This window comes from Canis lupus, chromosome 1 (assembly GCF_003254725.2).
Source record: "Canis lupus dingo isolate Sandy chromosome 1, ASM325472v2, whole genome shotgun sequence".
In the NCBI taxonomy this organism is placed as follows: Eukaryota; Metazoa; Chordata; class Mammalia; order Carnivora; family Canidae; genus Canis; species Canis lupus.
This window is the reverse complement of record NC_064243.1, coordinates 42,654,804-42,680,274: the sequence shown is the minus strand read 5'-3', so window position 1 is coordinate 42,680,274 and position 25,471 is coordinate 42,654,804. Positions and strand designations below refer to the sequence as shown.

At 35.2% G+C, this 25,471-nt stretch overlaps 1 protein-coding gene across 16 annotated transcripts in view; it reads left to right on the top strand.

Moving 5' to 3' along the window:
• Positions 1-25,471, top strand: part of SYNE1 (spectrin repeat containing nuclear envelope protein 1) — a 449,297-nt gene that overhangs the window by 142,429 nt on the left and 281,397 nt on the right. For all 16 annotated transcript variants that reach the window (XM_049113743.1, XM_035708408.2, XM_049113741.1 and 13 more), the window contains 15 exons: positions 1,435-1,547; positions 2,114-2,282; positions 7,542-7,638; positions 8,227-8,429; positions 10,302-10,466; positions 10,915-11,067; positions 12,092-12,235; positions 14,499-14,672; positions 17,094-17,252; positions 17,533-17,697; positions 19,373-19,507; positions 21,504-21,662; positions 21,868-22,076; positions 22,687-22,795; positions 24,585-24,749. In XM_049113743.1, coding sequence (XP_048969700.1) covers positions 1,435-1,547; positions 2,114-2,282; positions 7,542-7,638; positions 8,227-8,429; positions 10,302-10,466; positions 10,915-11,067; positions 12,092-12,235; positions 14,499-14,672; positions 17,094-17,252; positions 17,533-17,697; positions 19,373-19,507; positions 21,504-21,662; positions 21,868-22,076; positions 22,687-22,795; positions 24,585-24,749 — 2,319 coding nt within the window. The remainder of the gene's footprint in view (positions 1-1,434; positions 1,548-2,113; positions 2,283-7,541; positions 7,639-8,226; positions 8,430-10,301; positions 10,467-10,914; positions 11,068-12,091; positions 12,236-14,498; positions 14,673-17,093; positions 17,253-17,532; positions 17,698-19,372; positions 19,508-21,503; positions 21,663-21,867; positions 22,077-22,686; positions 22,796-24,584; positions 24,750-25,471) is intronic.

Here is a 25,471-nt window from a genome sequence, read left to right as displayed (position 1 = left end):
AGGTGTGGTGATAGCTCTAAATTTGCCCTGCACTTACTTGGGGGAGTCTCAGCCAAGATTATAAGCCACAGAAATGTGTCTAGATGTTACAGAGAAGGCAGGGAGTGACTAAAATTCTCATAATCATTACTACTTTAGGTTGTTTTTTTTTGTCCCCTGTGATCAGCTCCTGCACATAGTAGCCTGCCTGTGGGCATGAGTGACATGTGAATATGTGTGCAGTTACCTGAGATTCAAAGCAGATCAATAGGTGATAATAGCAAAATATACCATGATAGAAAGTTTGGCCATAGATTTTTCTACAGTATAAAAATTAATGTCCCTCACATTAAAAGGCACAGACACATCTGGCTTTATGAGAAAAAGCACATGTGGTTTTACCATTTTAAGTTATTTATGAGAGCCCTCTTTTTTTTTTTTTTTTTTTTTTTTTTTTGCCTTTTCATCAAGTGTTTCTCTTACGGCTTTACCTGTTTTTTGCTTCTATTTTCTCCAATTAATCCACATAATCTCAGTCAGTGTGAGTTAAACCATGTTAATCTTCATGTACCATTCTGGTGGCCTAATGGGTCTTACTTTTCAGTGAGTGACAAACTTTTGGGTATTTATTCTGCCGCTGAGAAACAAACCAAACTCTAGAGACTATGGCATGAACCTCCTTCTGTCTCTCTCTCTCTCTTTCTTCTATGTGAGAAATTGGTTAGGAATTGTGACATACCTGTAAATCTTTATGTAAGTCAGTCTACTGACAGTGAAAAGCTCGGAAAACAAGCCTAAAAAGATTATTAAAATTTGTGTAGTTCTGTACAGCCTACAAAGAATATTTATAAACATTACATTTGATCTTTCCACTCTGATATCTATAGGACATTCCCTGTGCTTATTTGAAGTCTTCTAACCATAGGGTATTTTCATAATGTTGTAATATAATTGACTTAAATGATGAGCAAATATCACTTTATGATAGTCTACATGTATTCAAAGTGTAATAACAATAGAGTTTAATGTGTGTGTATGTATTACCATTAAAGGGTTAAACTAGTTGTGCTCCGTTTTCAGCTTCTAAAAACCGATGTATTCAAAATCAAGGAAGGAGAAAAGTCCTAACAAATTATTGTTTATAGCAGTAACTACATTTTCCTTTGGACCATGTGCCTTTAAAATGTCTGAATGCATTGCTGTGCAAGTGTCATGTGTGTTTAAAAGATGCCATAATTATTAGATACAGCAGCTCTAGCACAGGCCTTATAGACAAGTGCCTGAGCTCCTGAACAAGGTAAAAGCCTAGGAGAGGCACCAAGCCACACATGGATGTAGCAGCATGATCAAATTGTTGAGTACATTGACTCATCGGTACAGGCTGAAAATTATGCTTCTTAGCCTCCTGTGAACATGTTTTCTCATTTTTTAAAATTTTTAAAAATTATATCTTAGGATCTGCTTCAAAACACAGATGCCCACAAAAGAGCATTCCATGAGATCTACCGGACCAGGTCTGTTAACGGGATCCCAGTGCCACCTGACCAATTAGAGGACATGGCAGAAAGGTAAGAGAATGGCTGATTGGAAAGGAAGTATCTTTCTTAAATGCTTAAATGCTCTGTGGGTGCTTTATCCATTTTCTTTTCAATGAATTGGTTTGTTGTTTTGTTTTGTTTTGTTTTTACAGAGATGCTTACCTTGGGCACATAAAAATTGAGCTTCTGTAACAATATGCTAAGAATCCAACATTCTAATATATATTATTGTTGGAAAAGAGTAAACCTGAATATACGCACAGCCTGGAAATCACAGAAATGGTTTCTTCAGAGACTGTATTTTTATTCAGTACTGTGAGGAACATTATGTAATACTGCAAAAACAGCTTATAAAAGAAACAGATGAGAGTTGTCTTGGCAAGGGAAAGAACTAAATTAAATACTCCAGTCAATCACGATTTGCCTTTAAATCCAGAGCTAGGAAAGGAATCAGATCTCCTGATAGTGATTGATCAGCCCGAGTTTAGAAGACCTTGTGCCTGCATTATGTTTAGCACTGACGTGTAACAGGTTAAGTAAGCACCGTTCTGTTACTATTAGTTACATTCTGTAAATTCTCGGTGTTTTATTTCTAGGTTTCATTTTGTTTCCTCCACATCAGAGCTACACTTAATGAAAATGGAATTTCTAGAATTAAAGTACCGTCTGCTCTCACTGCTGGTTCTTGCAGAGTCAAAGCTGAAATCTTGGATCATCAAGTATGGGAGGAGAGAGTCAGTGGAGCTGCTTCTGCAAAACTATATCGTAAGTCTCCCTGGAGCTTTGAGAAAGAAATCAGAGGACACATGGATTTAGCATTTAGTACTTACCGGTTTATTTGATGCTATTACTTTTATCTTGAATTTAAATATAAAGGTACCAGTGTGTTAAGTGGGTTTGATATAAATTAGTAAAGTCTTCTCAAAATCTGAAATGTTCACCTCTTTTCTTTAGAAATATAGAAAGATTTTGCTGCATTAACCAGACTCAGCCATTGTGACTGGCTTTATTGCTTAAAAAAAAGTTTTTGCATTGCATAGCCATGACTTTGTGAGCTCACCATTAAAACTGAGTTAAAACACTTAAAGATTATCCTCATGTCTCTAAAAAAATAACCATTCTCAGTTATCCACATGGGGACTTTCTATTTTTTAGATTAGGTCTAGCATGTCTCTGAGTTTCATTGTTTCTTGTGTGCGTCCAGGAAAAGTAAAATTATGTCTATGAATCTCTGTACCAATTTAATCTTTAGAGATTATCTTATATTTTGGACTATCAGTATAAATAATTCTCTTAACTACATAGAATAGTAGCCCTGCATTAATGAAAAAAATTAGGTTGTTCTGTAACCAGCAGGTTCTATTTACATGTAATCATGTAATGATTTATTTTTATTAATTAATTAATTAAATTTATTTTTATTAATTAATTTTAATTATTTTATTTATATTTATTAAATATAGTTTATTTCTGTTAAACACTACCCCCAAAATTTATTAGCAATACAAACTTGCTCTCAAAGTTAATGTCTGTGAGGCATCTCAGTCCTGCACTATGTGTTTAATCACATTAAACATGTGTTTAATGTGTTTAATCACAAATTCTAAATGATAAATTAATAAGTTTAAAATACAAGCCCATTTCTAACCTGACTAGTCTGAGTGGCTTTGTAACTGGTATGACTGAATGCCTATTGAAACCATATCTTTATTGAAGCATTCTAGAATCAGAATATATTTTACTATATTTTAAATACATTTTTTAAGTGATGAATGAACAAGATGCATTTAGAAAAAAAAAACATTTACAGTAAAATCTTTCTTTAGGTTTACTACAAGTGTCTTGAAAACACTTGTCAAAAAATGTGAAATCTGTTATGATATGTTCCCTTACTCATTTTGAATTATTTTGGAAAGTAATGAAAAATCTTATTTTTAAAATTCAAGCAATTACTTGAGTCCTTTAAATATTAAATACAGTTATCCATTTATATTTTTGGGTTTAGTCATGTCAAATGATACACAATGAGCTCAGCAGGTAATTATGCAGGATCCAGCTTTGTTCTAGCTATTTAAGGACAGCCAATCAGATTGAAATGCCTAATGGGACTGTTCCACCAGGTTAATGTTGTAATACAAGGATGTTGGTAATTCTCTTTGAACTTCTCAAATAAAGGATATGTAAGTAGAGTTGTTTATTAATGACAAAAAATTAATAAATATTAATTTAAAAAAAACAGTACTTCTGCTTTCTCCATAAAGTAAAAAGAGATGCACTAAGCTGCTAGTTTTAAACTGCTTCATAACTTAAAATTATTGGTAACCTTGCTACAAATGTAGCACATTTTAATGAACATTTCTTAATATTTTTATTCCGTGGTGGAAAAACATCTATTTATTGCTAGCCTTTCTTTTCTATAAAGAGTCTTACAGTATTTTTTATTTAATAGTTTTAATAACTGTGGGATATTGAGTGTAGCCCAGTGTTTTACATGTAGCCCAGTGTTTTACATGTGTTATCTTCCATCCCAATGACAACCCTATGGGCTAGGCATTTTTACATGGTTTCATCGAGGTAAGAGAGCCTTCCTGTGCTCAACCCCCATGTTCTGGGTGGCATAGTTGGTAAGAAGTAGAGTCAGGATTTGAAATCACATCTTTCTGAACCAGAAGCTTAAGTACTGAACTTGACTATCTAACAAAATTGACTGTGAACATTTTTTTTTACTTAAAAGGCCAAATAATTTAAATGATCTCCTGTAGCTTACTGAACTAAGGAATGTAGCTCACAAAAATATTAGTTCCAATTAATGTTAGCTCATATTTGACAATATTTTATACTTACATATTGTAGCCTGATATTGACAGTTACTATTTCTGTTTTAGGCATGGTATTGGGGCAGGGTGGGGTGAAGTATGTGAGATTGTTACAGTCTGGCCACCAGGCTCATGGAAATGTGTTGAATCATGGTTCAGCTACTTACAACCCATGTGACTTTATAAATGACTTATTTTCGAGAAGACTTAGTCTTTCCTAAATTTTTAGTAATAATAATGATGATGATAGAATTATAGGGACTTTTGTAGGGAAGAAAGATGGACACACACTTCTTTCCTTTTATCTCATGCCCCCTATAGCTTCTCTCATCCCTTTGGAATTTGTGAGAAAATAATTTTCTTTAGAACAGACTATTTCAAAGAGTGAAGACTTCCAAATGAAATCCTAAAATCAGGTTCTTAAATCCACTCCTTTCTTTGGTTTCTAAAAAAATTTATTGTAATGAGCCATATGGCTGCTCCATCATCTAATAACCAAAGTAATATGCAGGATGTAAAAGTTCCATAATTATCTTTTCCTTAGTTTGAATTCTCAATTCAATCTTACTCATATGCAAAAACTTACACCATCTTTTAAAGGATTAGAGAATCAGAAAATGTGCTTCTTACTTACCTCTTGTACTAGGAGCTCAGGTAATGATGCTGCTATGTGTTTAAGAAATTCTTGGAAAAATGCTTCACAAATGCTTGTTAATTAAACCTAGGTCACATGCTATTCATAAGAGATTACATACTGTAATATAAACCAGGAGATAATTGGTTTGGTTTTGCTGTCAGAATTGTTCTTGACATGACTGTGTTTGTTAACACGTGTTTCAGTTTTACTATGGAAGAAATAGGAGAATTCTTTCTTTTTCCATAAAAGAAGAGCTCTTGGAATTGTGGCCTATGTGAATGCAACATTAGTAATGTGAACGTGTATTTTATTATTTGTAATTATTTTATTAATGTAAGTAGAACTTGTGATAAAGCCTCTTCTCAAAGATGAGTTTTAAATCTTAAATTACTTGGTTTAGCTCCATTCCAGTGAGATCAGTGAATGAAATTTATTTGTCTTTGCATTTATTTTGTGAGAATGGAAGTTTAGTATCTTCCAGTAATAATTTGGATTTAGTGAAATAAAGAGGTATCTTATTTTTCTTGAAGTGCCATCATCTATAACATGGCGTATTTGTTGAAGTTAATATCCAGATGTAAGCCTTATTTTGAAAGAAATAAATTAATCCTATCATTATTTTAATATATACATTTGTGTTTTCTTTTGCACTCTTCTGAGAGACTGTGTAGTTAGCAGTTAGCTCATGGTAAAAAGGAGATTTAACAGCCCTCTTGCAAAAACAAAAAACAAAAAACAAAACAAAAGTCCTCCTGCTACAGTGATATTAGTAGAAAAAATAATTCATGCTACTAAATGGATTTACTTTGTGTTCAGAAAGAAAAAAAGTGCCAAAATAAATGAAACAGCTAAAAGGTAAAATGACAAATAAGATTCCTTCCTTTAAAAATTAATTGCGTAGTCTTCCTAATAGGAAAGCTCAAAAATACTTTAATGAATCCCTACAACATTTATAATATTCTTAAAATATCCTGTTTTTCCTCTTGGATCACAAATGAAACTGGAAAATAATAACAAGTTCCCTCTTGTTCATTTTCAGTTAATTTGAAAACAATTATAGCAAAAGCATACTTAATGAAATCTTTCTGTCCCATATAGGCACTATTTTTCATTCCTCTAATATTTAGAACAATTGTTTTCCCCTTAGCTTCTTGAAATTTATGCCAAAAATAAATGGAGACTATTTTTTAAACATCGACAAATATTTTTATCTCTTCAATTATCTACAGTGTCTTGCACATTAGGTGTGACTTTCCTTTTTTGATCAAAGTATTATATGCTTATTTGGCTAAATTATTCCAAATTTAAATTACAGTAAATTACTCTTTCCCTAGTTGGGGAACAGGGAGGTTAAGTGAAGAAAACATAAGGCTAAATAATTAACCAATTAATTACTTATTTTACTTACCAAAAATAATACAGCCTATTAACTTATTGAGATAAGTGTTCATCATGGACCCCTTCATTCCAGGTAACTTGCAGCTTTCTCTATTCACTATATCCAGGAAAAATAATATATAGGTAAAATGCTTTATAAACATAAAATGCTATGAAATGTGTTATGCATGTAATGTTTCTAAATGTTATCTTGAAATATGATAAACATTTTTCAGTTAAATTAACGGATGTCTATGAAATTTTGTATGAAGCTTTATATCTGCACTCAAATATTTTGCATCTCCATATTAAGCATTTATTAGTATATTACACTGGACTTTAGCTGTTTTTTAAAGGCTAATTTTGCATTTTATAATAGAGATACTTATCAAGTATTTTAGTGGGTTCAAATTGTAGGAACTAATTATGCTATTAAAAGGAAAATAGTCTTTGGTGATACATTGGTAACTATAATCACATTATTCTTTTTTACTTTGCTATTTTAATAGCAAGACCAATCTTTGAAACAGGAGTTATTTCATATTTCCTGGAATTAACAATAAAATTTACCTAAGGATTTCTTGTGTTTCTAAATTTTACAGCCCATTGGATGGTGGTGACTCTATTACATATGGGAATTACATACAGCTATAAACGTGTCTTATCCATAATTTTTATACTTGTGGATGGGATATGTGATTATTTAAAATTTTTCTACTTGTAAACACTTTTTGTACTTTTTATTTTAAGAAAAATGTGCACTATGCCATTTATTTATAGTCTAAGTTTCTCAGAGCCATTATTCACAAGAATTAATGTTCAAAGAGCAACAAAATCCCACAGCTAAGACACAGTTGGACACTAAAATGTTCGTCCAAATTTAGTGCTTTCTAAATGTTAGCCCCAGGTTGTCTGGAGAGACTGCAGTCTCTTCTGAAAACAAACCCTTTGGTGGAGGAGAAATAGAATACTTTCTCAATAGTGCTGATTTAGAATTAAAAGCATGGAATCAATTTATATTCTCAGAATAATCAGGTTATTTTATAGCAGTTGAATTAACTTGGTATTTTTTTTTATAAGAATGAGGTTGATAGATTTGGGCAAAATACCCATATGCCTCTTCTGAAGAAACTGACTTTGATATTTCTACCTGTGCCTAGCGTTTGCTGTCTTCTAACCACTCCTCATTTCTAGTCTTTTATAGAAAATACCAAGTTCTTTGAACAGTATGAAGTGACATACCAGATCTTAAAACAGACAGCGGAGATGTACATCCAAGCTGACGGTTCAGGTAAAATACATGATAGAATTGATTGCAGTTAAGAGAGTTACAATTTAGAACCCACAGGTTTCTGTGTGATCAGGTCATTTTTTTTTTTTTCCTGCAGAATCTTTTTGTGACCATGCTATGGGCCTGAAGAACATATACTGGCTTCAGTCCCCTTCAGTTTGTGCATTGCCTGTCTAACCTGTATAATCAAACTGTGTGTGCATGTCTGTGTGTGTGATCTTCTAAAAGGGGCAAAAAAAAAAAAAAAAAAAAGCATTCATGTTCTAAATTGCAATTTTCTAACCTATTTTGAATTCTGAGGATTAAATGAAAAAATAAAGTAACGAATATTATTATCAAGTAAATGAAAACTTAAGTTAGTGTGAAGACATAAGTTGAAAAATATGTTTGGTTCATTTTGTAAATATGTTTATCATATTTGGTATAACATATTCCCAGCATTAGCTGAATGAAATTCTAGCATTTCATCTGTTAATGTAATAATGTAAAGAAGAATTATAATTGCACACCAGTATATAGACCATAGAAAAAAGGCTTGGTGGATTTAAAATATAAAGTAAGAATTATAATTTGTTGTATCTGTTGTAGTGGAAGAAGCTGAGAATGTGATGAAATTCATGAATGAAACCACTGCCCAGTGGAGGAACCTCTCAGTGGAAGTTAGGAGCGTGCGGAGCATGCTTGAAGAAGTCATCGCTAACTGGGATCGATATGGCAATACGGTGGCCAGTCTTCAGGCCTGGCTGGAGGATGCTGAGAAAATGCTAAATCAGACAGAGCACGCTAAAAAGGTAAGATTGCTTCTTACCCAAGGCAAGGAGTTCACAGGAACTTAGCAGTGAGGCACCTTCAGCATAGTTCTCTGAGGAGTATTATATATTTTCAAGGATGATTCAGGATTCTTGACTTGGCCAGAAAAGTTGTGCTTTCACGTTAGCAAATTATTTTAAGCCGAGGAATATACTGCTTTATAGAAGTTATGTTAAAAGAGTTCATCTCTGATCAGTTCAGTAGTTTTGCTTTTGCATTCAAAAAAGCAGGAACCTATGGAGGGGCAGCCAATCCCAGTGGGCAGGAGAGGTCGCTATACTCACCCTAAGGTCTGTGCTTGAATGTCCCAACCTCTGTGGAATTTCTCATTTAAGAGAGGATAATGTAATACTAACTCTGTGTAATGACACACACCAGTTGGACATCTGGGTAGTCAAATATTTTCATCTCTTTAAATATTCTTTTTTGGATTTTATGAGCTTTCGGTCAGGGGTTGAAAGCAGGCAAGAGTGGGCAAGAGTGATATTTTTCCTCCAATTATAGGTGTGTATGTGTGACTTGAAGAGGTACAGTTTTACTTTAGTATCACACTAAAATATCACATAAAGTCGATTGTTTCTGTATATTTACTTCTTAGTGGGGATGATATTTTCCCAGAAAAATCAACTTATATGTAAAAGACATTAAAATGCCAGGCTCCCATTAAAAATATAGCAAATACATTAGAATTAGTGCTTGCTGTCCAAAATTCTTATGTTATTGTGTTATGCAAGTAGATGCATAATTTTTTAAATGTTTACCAGTCTCAGTTTCACATATATTAAATATTCTTGTGTAGCTAAGGATAACAAGAACCATATACCCATACAGATTTTGGCTCTGCTGATTGGACTGGCTGTGCCCTAGTAAATGTCATATGTGTTAATTTCATCCAAGGGACTATAACCACCAGAAACAGAAGTGTTCTCATCTATTTATGTGGGAAGTCCTCCCACACATGGCTTGTAAAATAGATTTTGAATTATCTTTGGTATCCTTGGTTTTTACTGTGGTGTATGTATATATGCACAAGCACACATGTATTAACTTGAAATCAGCAGAAAACCGTTTCATTGCCAACTGAGTAACCTTAAATGAATAAGAAAGGATGTTATTGTATTAAGTGTTCTTGGCCCAGATATTTAATTTTAAAAATTTTCCTTCAATGGTTTATATCCACTGTTGTTAATTACCTTCATGTACCATATTCAGATTTTAAAGTAAAAAATAATAGGTCAAAAGTTTATCATTTTTACAGAAAACTGTGCATTACTCTAAAATACCATACCTTTGGGATTCCTGGGTGGCTCAGTGGTTGAGTGTCTGCCTTTCGCTCTGGGCATGATCCTGGTTCTGGAATTGAGTCTCACATAGGGCTCCCTGTGAGAAGCCTGCTTCTCCCTCTGTCTGTGCCTCTGCCTCTCTCTCTGTCTCTCATGAATAAATAGATAAAATCTTTTTAAAAATTAAAAAACACACACACCATACCTTTATATGACTCTGGCACTGGTATTTACAAGCCTAAAGACCATGTACAAGTCCTACACTTAACAGAAATGCAGTTTTTCATCTGTAAAATAAGAATAACAGAAAATGGTCATAATGTTTTGTTTTGTCTTCAGCAAACAATATGACAAAAGAAATAAGCCATTCTTATAAAAAGACACTCGCCATTTCTAGTTCCTATTTTTGAACCTCTTTACTGAAAATTGCATTTGGAAAGAGAGCTAAGATTTACCTTAAAATTTACACAAATTGGGAAGAAAGATTTTTCTCATAGTTTGGTTACTTCCATATCATTCATTAAGTTTTGATTTGTTGGTTTACAATAGTATGCATTGCTTATTGTTTAGGATTTTTTCCGAAATTTGCCTCACTGGATACAGCAGCATGCTGCCATGAATGATGCAGGCAATTTTCTAATTGAAACATGTGATGAGATGGTTTCCCGAGACCTTAAACAGCAGTTGCTATTGCTCAATGGGCGATGGAGGGAGTTGTTCATGGAAGTCAAGCAAGTATGTCTTTCAAATCTGTACATGCTCAGAACATGCATGCGTTATAGACGTGGTGATAAACAGTCTGTTTAGAGACTGTTTTATTGTTGTAGCATGAGCTTATTTAGGCAGATGTGTTTAGAACTGTTATGTTTATTTTTGGCCCTTATTCTTTTCCCTTTGTAATAGAGGAACATTACAGAAATGTATAGTTTGATTAGGATTATATTGACATATGGAGCCTATTAATATGGAGCAACCTATGTTCGAGATCATAATTCTTTGCTTCTGTGCTCATTCCTTTTCTACTTTCACAGTATTTGGACTTATTTCAATTGTATCCCAAATAAGAATCATAAAGTGACATCTTTCTCGCCACATAACTGGAGAGTATGTTGATATATAGGCTACAGGCTCACAGAGGTTTGGTTCATTGACTTTCCATGACTTTCCTCCCTTTTCCTAACAGTATGCTCGGGCTGATGAGCTGGACAGAATGAAGAAGGAATACACAGACTGTGTCAATGCTCTGTCGGATTTTGCAATGGGAGCCCATAAGAAACTTTCCGAACCCTTAGAAGTCTCTTTTCTTAATGTCAAGCTATTAATTCAAGACTTGGAGGTGAGGGGGTTTCTGGACAACAAAGTGAAAGCCTGATCTCTTGTGAAAGGAAGATCACAGAAGTTAACTCAAATCATTGCAAAGTTTTCCTGTGTCTCTTTGGCACCAGTTGACGTGTGTGCATATCCTGATTTGTATGTCAAAATTGAAAAAAAAAACGCATTTAAATAAAAAAAATAAATTTGAATATGTTAAAGATATGTTTTGATCATAGAGTAACTTCAAAATAGTTTTTTAATTGAGATTTTTTTCTACAACCAAATTACAGAGGACTAGGAAAAAACGGCAACATCTACAGAGAACACTTCTACATAAGTGCCTCTCCTATAAAGGATTTACTAAATGAATTGTGCTGTTTACATATTTTGAATACCTTGCAGCTCTCAAAAATGAAGTAGTAGAAGAATATTTGATGACACAGAAAGCTTTTCTAATACACTATTAATGAGGAAAGCAAAAAGTTGTATCTTTTTTTTTGTAAATATAAACAATGGCTGTAAGCATGCACAAGGGAAAACATTAATGATGTAGTGATGGGATGTTGGCTCTGGTTATCACTGTGTGAGAAGACTGTAAGTAATTTAAATTTTCTTTGTCTTATTATCTCTGATTTATAAATTTTTTACAATGACAATGTGTTACTTTTTTTTTAAGAAAAACTAGGTTGTATAATTGTTAAAGTCAGAGGATTTGCCCCAAATTAACATGCATTTACTTGATATAATGTTTACATACTACATTAACACATACATTTTGAAAGCGTAAAGATTACTTCAGCTTGTCTGTATGTTAACTTAAGGATTTACAGTTACTTATAAAGGAAACCTTTTGTTTATTCATATAATATTACCAATATATAATATATTAGCAATGAAGGAAAGCAATAACGGGAATCTCCAAAAACGTATTAGAAGTATAGGATTTCATACAGTACATATTGATTTTTGTCCAGACTTCTGTGGAATTCTGAAATTAAAAGGAAATGTACTATGTGTTAATTTAGTTGTTTCAATGATTCATGCAGGACATTGAGCAGAGGGTGCCTGTAATGGATGCTCAATACAAGATGATTACAAAGACTGCACACCTCATTACCAAAGAGAGTTCCCAAGAAGAAGCTAATGAAATGTTTGCAACCATGTCTGGGCTCAAAGAACAGCTAACCAAGGTGGGGAAATACTTTAATGCATGACACACTGTATAGGACTTACATTGCCTTCAGAGTGCTTTACACCTCCTCAGTCACACCCATGGGCAAATTCTTTACTTGTTAAGAGATCATGCTTTTATTTTTTTAGTGGGATTCTTCATTTAGTAATTCTGATATTTAGTAACTTTGTCATGAGTTTCAAAGCTCAAACTGTGGAGCTGATGTCAGGTATTACCTCTGTTCATTTAGGAGTAATAGCTTTATTTTAATAGAGAGCGAAGTTTCTTCTGGAGGAATAAGGAGTCAGTTAAATGTGAATAAAACAAATGAGGGGAGAAAAGGAAGAGGAGGGAAGAGGAAGAGAACAGATATTTAAATGAGAAAGAATTCCCAAATGCCTTTAATTGAGGTGGATTTGACATCTGTCTGCTCTAAGGTTATTTATGCTATTTTCTGCCTGCATAGCCATGAAGCAGTGGAAATTCTGCTCTTTTCAGCTTATGGAGCTCACCTTAGATTCAAGATATATACATTTGTACCACTTCTGTACAGAGAACTCTGTACAGAACATCAAGCACTAGCCATAGACTTTTCTGTTCTATTGATGAACTTTCCTCAAGAACTCTGTAATTGGGATTTGTTATCTACCTGAAGTTGAATTTTATAAAGATTGTATTGTTTGCAATTGGGTAATTCATTTCTGATAGAAGAAAGGAGTGACTATATAAATGAGGAAAATTTTGTAATGAAGAATTGAGAAACAGAGGAAAAGAAATCAGAGAAACCTGTTATTTAGGAGAGAAAAAGCAGAAAGAGAATAACCTATGTAAAATCAGTAGTGGAAAATTAATGAAAAGAGGAATAAATAAGATAGGTGAAAATAGGAAGAATCATGGTCTTGAAAAAAAGAGAAAACTTCATTTGCTAAACGTATAAATTAGAATGTTAATTGCTAATTCTTTTTATTTTAATATTCAAGTGAAGATTATTTATAAAGATTGGGTGCAATTCAAAGTCAGCATTATCGATTTGATAATCTTCAAGGTTTCAGAGCCATAGCTTGGGCTTGCACATCTTAGCCTAGGCCAAGTTTAATAATTTAGGGCAATCTCTGAGAAAGCAAATTCTACCTTGTAAAGACATCTAAGTTGTTCTGTTTTTTTTTTTAAACTACTATGTCAATTGTAGCATCTTAGTAAGTTTTCAGCTGTATTTGGGAAATATTTCTAAAGCACAATTGATGTTTATGCATGTTAGCAGATTCTTTTCATTTTGTTCAGAGTCATTTTATCAGAGCCTTGTAGCAGATTAGTAGCTTTCTTTTGGTGAACTTATCCTTCAGGTAGGTATCCGACAGTGTAAAAATATTTATAATTTAAGAAAAGAGAATAGTCAACTAACAAGTACTCAGTTTCCTTTCCTTGGTTCCCAAAAGTATGAATAATATTTTGGGAGCAATTCTAAGTAAAATGAGTGGGAACAGGAAATTCTTAGAGAATTGCCTGGTCCTGGATTCCAACATAAAGGTGATAAGGCAGAAATTTTACAGATCCCTTGATCCCCAGGAGTGTATGGCCTCAGCATTAAGATAAAGAATACAAGTGTATTAAGTTATAGCATTTTTTTAAACAACAAATTTCAAATGAAGGGGCTGATCAATTCAGACTAGGAAAATATCCTCTGGCATGGGACGGGGGGACCTTTGTAAATAAATTGGTAGGTGACTTGTGCACTTGAGATGAAGAAGATAATAGGGAGAGCAGCAAAGCATGGAACTGAGGGATGTAGGGAAGCACAAGGCCTGTCTGGGAAGAATGAGTCAGCAAAGCTATAGGTTGGTCTTGAGGTAAGGGTTCAAGTAGCAGAGACCTTGAAAATAAAGTTGGGAGGTTAGTCTAGATAATGTAATTCATGACTATCTCAGGTCAGATTTTGAGGACGAAGTGAAGATAACTGCATAGTCTATAAATTGGAATTTGGTGCCATCTGGCTTACTAACAGCATCATTTAAAAGAGAAAGTGCTATCCATTTGGATAATTTGGGTAAGTATTCATGGGAAAACTCTGTAACATATATTTGTCTCAGTGATATAGTAGTATTGTTTTTTTATATCAAAATTTAACAATACATAGGGAATATCATTAAATAAATATCTTTGGAGATCTGTAAAGCCTGTTGACAATATCACTGAAGAAAATGTTTCTGAGGGCTGTGAAGAGTGTTCTGCGTTTGTGGTAGTTAGTGGCCTTTAATTGAATTTTTGTCTCTGTATTTTTAAAGGTCAAGGACTGTTACTCTCCACTCCTTTATGAGTCTCAGCAGTTGTTGATACCATTGGAAGAATTAGAAAAGCAGATGACATTCTTTTATGACTCAGTTGGGAAAATCAATGAAATTTTAACAGTTCTTGAGCATGAGGCACAATCTAGTGCTGTTTTTAAACAGAAACAACAGGTAAGGAAAAGTCCCCTTGAGGAGACATAGTTATTTTAAAGCATGTGTAGTAAGGCTGAGTGGTGCTTATAGTAGTAGAAATACAGTTAGGACAGGAAGCATTTTTCTAGAATAGCACCAGCATCTTGGGGTACCTGGATGACTCAGTCAGTTAAGTGTCTGCCTGTGGCTCAAGTCATGATCCTGGGGTCCTGGGATGGAGCCCTGCATCGGGCTCCCCACTGAGCAGGGAGTCTGGTTCTACCTTTCCCTATGTCTCTCCCTGCTGGTTGTGCTCTCTCTCTCTCTCAAATAAATAAATAAAATCTTTAAAAAAGTGGAATAGCACTAGCATCTCAGAACAAAAATATCTGTCCAAAGATGAAAACCCTGCCCACTAAAGATAAAATAAAAATTTTATCTATTTATCTATATAAATTTGTGTATAGATAACATTTTTATAAATAAACTTTAAATTTTAGATATTTAGATATGTATAAAAGCAAATTGTGGCATTCCATTTCTATCCAGTGTCTATAATCTGTGTCTTATGAGATCTTTTCTTTGCCTCTAAGATTAAGTCTCATTATACAATCATAAAATTCTGGAAATGTGTTTGGAGTGATAATCATTTTTCTTTGCCTCATTTTTAGTAAGCAGATCTCTATGCAGAACAGCTTCCCACTCTTGGAGTTAATTGACTTGTTTAAGTAGTTTGTTATAAATGACCCTTTCCATCAGAGGAGCGTGAAACTTAATGGGCAGAAGGTTTACCACCTCATTCACTGAAGTAGATTCCTAGAAGGAAGGCAGCATCAGTTCATAGAAAGAGCAGAGAGTATCTGAAGTGAGTCAGGTCTTCAGATCTTAGATCTGATATAACAAATTACAAAGTCTTGATTAGCTTTTGTTTCTTCACCTTAAAATGCAAGTGATAATACCTAAGTTGAGAGCTTATTGTGGAGATGACATTATATGTTCTATAATGTAACTAGCAAATAGTGGCACATAATATGTACTCAATAACTGGTAGCAATTATTATCATGATTATTATTATTGATTGTAAGTCCACAATGATTGTATCACCAAACCCTGTTCTAGTAGGTTCTCATCATATTGGATAAAGATTGTCTTTCCCTTTGAGTCATAGGGCCATTTCTCATATTCTCAAATTGCTATAAATTGCTATCAAAGAATCCTTCCACGGTTAAGATAACATTTGATATTTTAGTAATAATATATTAATAATATTTAATAATATCTTTCTTTCTTTTTTTAAAAAAAGATTTTATTTATTTATTCGTGAGAGACAGAGAGAGAGAGAGAGAGAGAGAGGCAGAGACATAGGCAGAAGGAGAAGCAGACTCCATGCAGGGAGCCTGATGCAGGACTTGATCCCAGGACTCCAGGATCACAACCAGGGCCAAAAGCAGGTGCTAAACCCCTGAGCCACCCAGGGATCCCCTAATAATATCTTTCTAACATACATTACTCTTTTTGGTCCTAAATCTTCAAAAGGAAAAAGTATGTCCTTACTCCCTTTTGCCAACACAAAACAACAACAACAAAAACCTTGGTCTTAATATTTGCATCTAGATTACCAAAGCTGGTATCCAAATGAGCAGTTTGAAATACTTTTCCAAAGCAGTTGAGGATGTTGAAATACAAAAAGTGTGGCTTCAAGTCAAAAAATGACTATTGGCCTTTGGCTGGGCTAAATAATTTCTATGCTCTTAACTGCAGAAATCACTACAATGCCAGGTTACTAAGCAGAGGTGGAAGAGACCCAGAGGCCTGGGTCAGCATGGTTCCTCATTCTGTGAATGTGTGACAACTGCAAGTCCTCCCACACCCACCAGTTTGCTGCCCTTTTGTGGTTAGGATCTGAGGTCCACCGTTCTGTTAATGAGTTTGACAGCTAATGAATGTTAGGAATTCAATGTTGAAAAAAAAAAAAAAGGAATTCAATGTTGTACATTTTGAGACACACAAATAATATATAATTTGCTGCAGCTCTCTCAGTAAAGTATAATGTGCATTGGTATTAAATTTATTTAGTCAGATTAAAACCTAATATGTTGATTTTGTAATTGTTCTCTCAATAAACGATAGGCCTATGAGTTGGACACACACAGGCAAATAACAATTTTATGCCCCTTCGTTTTCTTAATGTTAATAACACAGGCATGAAATAAAAAAAAATCTCAAAAAACTCAATGTGACATTTAAATGCCTTATATAAAAAGCACTGACTTAAGTGATTGCTTAAAATTGAGCTCTTCTGAAAAGAAACACTTCTCTGTACTTTTGATTTTACTTACAGCTGGCTAAAAGCCTAAAAGCTATATAATGTTGTTCTTTTTGTTTTGTAATGGTTACTCTCTTTCCTTCTCTTTCTCACCATTTTAAATACTATTGTTGTGGGCTTCCTTTCCCTGTAGGAACTGTCAGCTTGTCAAGAAAGCTGTAAGAAAACCATGACACAAATTGAGAAAGGCAGTCAAAATGTTCAAAAGTTCATGACCTTGAGCAGTGTGTTAAAGCATTTTGATCAGACAAAGCTGCACAGACAGATTGCAGATGCCCATGGTGCTTTCCAGGTAAGCTTTGTCCCTGCTATAGAGACATGAGAAGAATGAGGACATATAATCATCATGTTTCATGCTTTCCCTCTAGCTAAATGCCTTGCCTGCTGAGGTTTGGAACCAATCATTGTACTTCTTCTTTTTCTAATATTCATTAATGTCAAAGGAGTTGATTACTCTCATAATGAAATTTATTCCTTCCACATGTTTTTTAAAGAAACAACACTCTTTAATAAAATGATGTTCTCAATAACGAGAAAGCAGCATTACATTGGGGTTATTTTTTTAAATCAAGAATATGATGAAGAAAATTGGAGACTGGAAGAAACATGTGGAAACCAATAGTCGTTTGATGAAGAAATTTGAGGAGTCTCGAGCAGAGTTGGAGAAGGTGCTGCGGATAGCTCAGGAGGGCTTGGAAGAAAAGGGAAATCCAGAAGACCTCCTGAGGAGACATACTGTGAGTTTGTCCCTCATGGCATACCTGACCTGAGGACACAGACAAGTGTGTCTTGGGTGAAAAATTAAAAGTGTTGTGTTCTAATAGGTTTTTGAGGCAATGAGTAGAAGAAATGAGTTAGGAAGACAGAAACATTTTAGGTTATGAGACCCAAAAATTGGCGGCAGCAAAAAGAACTTCCAAGAGCAGTTGATGAGTTGCATTTATAATTGGCCATTCTTAAGCGGCTAAAGTAGTGGAGAGTTACAGGATACATAATTCAGACTCTCCAAATTACTATTCATTATTTAGCTGAGAAATTCTTATATAACCAACACACTCTTTTTAAGAGATAACTCTAGGTGGATGTCTAAGTTCTTGTGCTCATTTCATGAACCTGCCATATCAAAGTGTGAACACCGTGTCATTTGAAGTTTGATAGCTGATCCACAACTTGTCCTATTGTGAAGCCATATTCCTGTTAATCATCTCATTTAAGTCATACCAGTATTGAAAATGTTAGTAATCTCTTAAATTCTGAATGGAGAGGATGGGCCCTCTTAAAACATGTATTTTGAGTTATTCTTCCTGAAATTTCAGTGAATATTAGTATAAACCATACTATCAAAGGATGACTGCTGTGTATTTGTGATGTAGCTGACTGACCTTGGGGTTGATGTATATGGCCACTCAACATCTCCTTCCACTGATTCATTTGCTATAGTATGGCACTTTCTGTTTTGAACCACTGTTGTTTCAGAATATCTCTACATGTGTACCCTGTGTGAGAGTTAGTCTGCACAGAGATGCACGCATGCTGTATTCATCTGTTTGGTCTGCCTTAAAAATATGCACAGACTGGGTGGCTTAAGCAACAGGCATTTATTTCTTCACAGTTCTAGAGATTATAGATCTGAGATCAGAATACTAGCATGATTGGTTTTGGTGAGGACTCTCTTCCTGTCTCATGACTGCTCACTTTCTCACTGTGTTTTCATAAGGCAGAGATAAATAGAGAGCAAGATCTTTGCTGTCTCTTATTATAAGGGCACTAATTCCATCATGAGGGACCCACCCACATGACCTCATCTAACCTAATTACCCCAAAGGCCTCATCTCCAAATATCATCACATTAGGGGTTAGGGATTCAACATATAAATTTGGACAGATGGTGGGGCAGGGGGGAAGGGAAGCACAATTCCATCCATAGTGTATGGGGGGTCGTGTGTATTTGTCTGAATATGGAAATGGCTCACAGTGAAGCAGCAGGGCCTGAAACACACTCCAGTTAAGGTATGAGGAACTGTAAGGCTAAATGCTAGCTTCTGTTCAGCTCTTCTGACCTTACCGCTCACTTAGAGGAATGAAAACTCTGTTACTATGGAATCAAGGTTTTGGGCCCCTTGGTCTTCCAGAATATTCTACCAAATTTGAAAACTGCACATTTTTTTTTCTAGAAAATGAAAAACACTAGTTGAATTTCAGATGTGGTGGTTTCTGACTCATAACTATAGATAATTATAGTTCATTCCTGAAAAAAAAAAAAAAAAAAAAGAGTAGTTGCCAGGAAGGTTTGAAGAGGGCAACAGCTGGCTAAGGGGCTTGTGTAGAGGCATGACTGTTTAACTCTATAGTGTCTGATGCTGCCTTTTTCTCTGCCCAACACTCTGAACCACTTCCCCCTCTTCCTGCCAGGAGTTCTTCAGCCAGCTGGACCAGAGAGTGCTCAATGCTTTCCTGAAAGCTTGTGATGAGCTCACCGACATTCTCCCTGAGCAGGAACAGCAGGGCCTACAGGAAGCTGTTAGAAAGCTCCACAAACAGTGGAAGGTGAGTCAGGGCATAATGGGAGCACACACATAAGTAGGGGTCATACGTGTTGGGGGGATAGCATGAGGGTGATAAGGTTCAATTGTAAGAGAAATGTAGAAATTCATGGAAAGTCACGACAGGAACTTCTCCCATTTAAAGAGCCAAACTTGAATAAAGCAGTGATAAAATATGATATGATTTTTTTTTTAGTAGCATCCATTTTATCATGTTACTTAAGAATGCTCTTTTGCTTTTCTTGAGTATTTTTTTGGGGGGAGGTAGGAATGACAAGGGCATTTTACTTATTTGGCAACATTTAGTAAACAATTCTCATCTAAGGAAATTATGTCAGATTTTACTAACATTTCGCTGTTTACAAGGATTTTGCCATCTGGTTTAGATTGTTATGATCTAAAAAATATATATAAAATGAATATTTGTTGGTTAGGGACTCAGTGATGAACAAGCACAATCCATTTCTCCAAAGAGCTTAGAGTCCGGCAGGGGAGATAATTAGTTGCAGATAATGAAAATATAATATCTAATAAGTCCCCCAAAAGTGTAAGTAATACTTATGAAAGCTTTGGAAGAGAGAAGTGGGCCCCCTGGGAGAATGGGAAAGGAGTGACTCAAGTAACTAGTTTTGAGCTAGGAATTTAAAGAAGAAGCAGAGATCTGGAAGTGGGCGGGAGGGGGAAATGACAGAAACCGGAAGAGGGACAGCAGGAGAGCATGTGAGCGGGGGACAGAGGGAATCACTTGGCTTGTCCAACTTGAGTGCCCCAGACTGAGCTTGTCACAAGGAAGCCGACTCTAGAATCTGCTTGCCAGGGGAGCAGCTACAGTACAATGGAGACAACCAGAAGGCTGTCTTCCTCAAGGCAGGCTATGCTAATGGCAGGTTAACAAGTGCTACCACAAGGTAATAGTGAGTGGCAAACGTCATGTGTATTGTATGAAGAAGTCGCAGGGTCTGGAAGATAGGCAGCTAAAACCCTCTCCATCAGCTTTTGTATTTTTTTTTCTAGATTTTTTTTACTCATCTCAGTAACATAGGCTAAAAAATCAGCCCTATGCTTAGGAAAAAACACCGTTAAGGACATATTTTGTTTACTTGCTAAATATGAAAATTAAAAAGAGATTCCTAAAGAAACCCCAGCTTGTTAAGGTGTCTTTAAAGCTTAACATATCATAAATATATTATGGAATAGAGATTCTAATTGAAAGCTGTATTTATTTTACACACACACACACATTAAGCTCTCTAGGATATAATCTGTTCTAGTCTTTTAATAGCTGGAAATCATTTCTTATCAGTTATTTTAGTATTTTATTTTAAAAGTAACCTTTGAAATGGCTAAGGATACAGGCTGGCTAAAATTAACCAATTGTAGGATGGAAGGTAATGATGTAGCTTATGCTTATATCAAAAAAGATCATAAAACATTTCATGAGCTCAGCTCAAATTTGCCTGCTGCTAGCTTGTTTTCTTGTAGGATGCTCTAAGGATAAAGGACCAGGCAGGTGGTCAAAACCGTGGGCTGCTTGATCCTGGCTTTTTTGCTAATAAAGTTTTCTCTTTGCCTTTTGTATAGTGAGTATAATATATGTTCTTCCTGCCTCAGAGGATCATTGACAAAATTTAAAAGGACATGTATCGAGGAGAGTATGTGGAATCAGTGCATCATTTAAATTCAGATTCAAATGTAGCTTTTCTACTTATCCCTGAGCCTCAATGGTCTAATCTGTAAAATAGGAGTATTGATACTGTGTCAGGCTATAGTAAAAATTAAATAGAATAATTCCTGTGAAAAATCTGGCCCTGCAGGCTGAAAGGATTCATTTCAGGCCTAATATTTGGAAAAGTACAAAGCAGCAAGCAGCCAGGTGCAGACAATAGTGATTTAATCACATTGCCCCTAAAGGGAATATTTTATGGGTTTTACCCCTCTCATTGAAAATGTATATAGTCAGGAATGGTATCATATTTTTTAAATCTTCCTATGGAATGTAGGATCTTCAAGGAGAAGCCCCATATCATTTGCTTCATCTGAAGATTGATGTGGAGAAGAATAGATTCTTAGCTTCTGTAGAAGAATGCAGGACTGAGCTGGATCGAGAGACCAAGCTGGTGCCCCAGGAAGGCAGTGAAAAGATTATTAAAGAACACAGGGTATGTCTCATGCACCCCAAGTGCAGGCATGCAAAGTCATATTTGTTACCTAAAAGATATATAACCGATACTTTGGTTTGAGTCTGAAAACACTAAATAGCTTAATTATCTTTTATACTAGTCAACTAAATGGAATCATCTATGAAAATATGGAACTATTGAATGGATTCTCACAGGGATTATATAAACATTTATTGCTCATTAGATTTTCTTCAGTGACAAAGGTCCTCATCATGTTTGTGAGAAAAGGTTACAGCTTATTGAAGAACTGTGTCTGAAGCTCCCAGGCCGGGACCCAGTAAGGAACACACCTGAAACCTGTCACGTGACTCTCAAAGAGCTCAGAGCTGCCATTGATACCACCTATATGAAGCTCGTGGAGGACCCAGACAAGTGGAAGGACTATACTAGCAGGTACTTGTAGAACCACTTCCAGAGATGTACATAGTCTGTCCTAATACTGTTAATTCAGAGATCATTGCACCACAAGAAGTGACATATGTTTCATCTTAAATAATAAAGAAAATTTGATTGTGTTATCTTGTCCATGCTCTTATATAAAAATGCTGCATTTAAGAAAAAGAATGGGTTTCAGTTAGAAACAGAGTGAATCACTTTATTTCCAGGGGACCTAGATGTTATATCTTTGATGCAAATTTGGCACTTCCTTTCTCCCCTATTTCTTCATATCCCCAGAGGGGAACTTCTGCCTCTGGGTTTCTCAGTCTGGTGGAGATTTATGAGGCCAGACTTCACCTGGTACCTTCCATACTCCCAGGTGCTCAGGCCCTGGAACACACCTTTTTCCTTAGCTGAGCTCCATCCGCTCTGCTTTCTCTTTCCTCCAAAAGGCAGCCACCTCTGCCCTAAGCTTCATGTTAAAGAACAGTTTCCAGAAAATTTGTTAATTGACTTGCTAATGAGTTGATTGTTAAACTTCCATGAATAAATTCAAAATAGAAAATGTATTTTAACTGCTGGGATATTTTCTCCCTTTAATAAGAAAATATCTATGTTATTTCAGAATTTCTCAGTTCTCATCTTGGATATCTGCAAAGGAGACAGAGTTGAAAGGGTTTAAGAATGAGCCCATCGATACTGCCAACCATGGAAAGGTTAAACATGCTGTAGAGGTTAGTTCTGGGCCATATTTTGTTACCAGAAAATTTTCATTAATAAAAAAATTAATGGTAGACAATCTAATTTGACTGATGTATTCTTTTTCTTCTGTAAAAAATTAAGTTCCTTAAAACTGTCAAGAGTGTCTCCTCATGTTACTGTGGAGAAGAGGGGATTTTCCCTCTTGAATCATTGTTAGCTTTGAGACTTAGTCATGCTCAGTGGTACCTCTAATACATCTTTAGCTAATGGAAAATCCTGAGAGGAAAATTGCATGCATAGGCGTACAGCACAGCAGAGACTTAAGAATTGTCCTGGAAAACAAGAACGCTATAGTTTTTTTTTTAAGATTTTATATATTTATTCATAAGAGACAAGAGAGAGAGAGAGGCAGAGACACAGGCAGAGGGAGAAGCAGGCTCCATTCAGGGAGCCCGACGTGGGACCCGACCCCGGAACTCCAGGATCATGCCCTGGGCTGAAGGCGGCGCTAAACCACTGAGCCACCCAGGGATCCCAACGCTATAGGTTTTTAATTTTCAGCCATTTAAAAGCCAGATCACAGAATTGGACAAGGTCTCTAAAGTATCATTTCTACATCATATTCAGTCTGGATCAGTCAGCTCTGTAAGCATGGGTCCAGCCTGATAAACTCAGCCACGTGACAATACCTCAAGCCTGAACCCAGTTCACATTCTGTGAATGACACACAGAGAGCCTCTCCTTCTTAGTGTGGCTCTACTGTGTTTTGTAGACACATGCCATTGCGAAAACCCTTATCTTTCAGCATTTTGAATTCTTGAAAGTCACATAGTTGTTGTTAGTGAGAATATATTTCCTTTCTATTCCTATCCTGAGTTCCATGTTTTTCTCTTAAATTTATAATCCCATTAAATACTAGAGATGCTCAGTAATATCATGCTTTACCCTGTAGAAAGATACTTATATTTGCTATTGGATGCTGTAATAGTACAAAAAACCATTCACATCTTAAAATGAAGAGATCACTTGGTTCTGGAACCGGTCATTTTCTGTGGGTGTGAACTTACCCTATAAGATCCTCTGTAGTGACACAGGTGGTTTCCTCATGCTACCCAGAATATGTGTAGGAGGAAGAGGCTGCCCCACTCAGCATTCCCATGGTTCCCAGGGCTTACAAGGGCTAAGGCACCAGAATCTTTCTGGCATTGTCCTGGCCAGTATGCCATCCCTCCCTGAATTAGGGCTGTGTTCCTGTTTGCACATCTTACTATGTGGGGTATTGACTTCCAAAAGCTAACAAAAATGAGGCATAAAATATAAGTTAATAAAGTTAAAATCAGTTTTTAGGGAATCCATAATAATATTCAACAATTAAACTCTTCAAACAAAAAGAAATCAGCTCACTAAAAAAAAGGACTTTCAACCTTTTTTTTTTTTTTTTCTAAAAATACCATGTTCCTTCCAGCTAACAGAAAATAATGTTATAGTTCCCAATTTTGGTATCCTATTTTCTTCTACAGTACTTTTAGAAGCATCTTTATTTGTGATCAAGAGAATATCTATAAATATCTAACCATCTAGGTATGAACTAACCATCTAGTCATCTTTTTGATATAGAAAGTATTGATTTTACATATAAGATATTGGCACTGGGGAAATATTTTTTTCTAGCACTTATGGGCTTTTATTAAAGATGTGAATAAAAAATAAAAGAAGCAGGCACTCTGCTGGTGAATGAATGTCTGGCTTTCATACCTCCACCGTATGAACTTTCTTAGTCTGAGTCCTTTCTTGATTCATAATGTATTCTCTTCATTCCAGGAGATCAGAAATGATGTTACCACAAAGGGCGAGACTCTCAACTGGCTGAAATCCAGGCTTAAAGTTTTAATTGAAGTTTCTTCTGAGAATGAAGCCCAAAAGCAAGGAGATGAGCTGGCAAAATTATCTGGTTCTTTCAAAGCTCTTGTAGCTTTGTTGTCAGAGGTATACCATTTACTTGTATTCTAAATAGATAGTTTTGATGAGGAATCTGGAGGGTTCTTTTTCTTTTGGTTGTGGTTTAAGAAGTAATTATGTAAAGAAAGTATAGTTGAAACACAATGGTTAAGATACTTATTTATATGAAGATTGGTGGAGAAGATGTTTGAATTACAGTCTGTGCCATTATTGGATATGTTAGTTCAGAGTGACAACTTCTATTTAAAGTACAAACCTTATCAGATCCACACTCTTTGCTCTTACTAAAAGCATTGTTTCATGGTCAGTTGAAGGTATATTATGGAGGTTGAGAACACAAGCCTGGGAGTCAAATGAACCAAGAGGTTAGAATTTAACTCTGATAGCCCACTTCCTATGTAATCTTGAGCTTGTCATTTAACATCCCTGGGCCTTGGTTTTCTTACTTATAAAACAGAGCTAGAAAAATTTACTCCCAAAATGCAAATGTAAAACATTTAGTATAGTGCCTGAGAATAAATACCCAATAACTGATAGTTGGAAATAATAAAATATTCAATGTTAGCAGACCATAATTTCTATTTTATGCAAGACCTACTCATTTTAAACTTCTTGATATACATTTAAGTTGGATTAAAATATACAAACTTATTTACTTCATTTCTAGTAGGACCCCTTCTACCCTCGGTGAGAATATTTTTACCAACCAGGCTGTCATGCATGTCTAATGAATTTGTGCATGGGAAGAT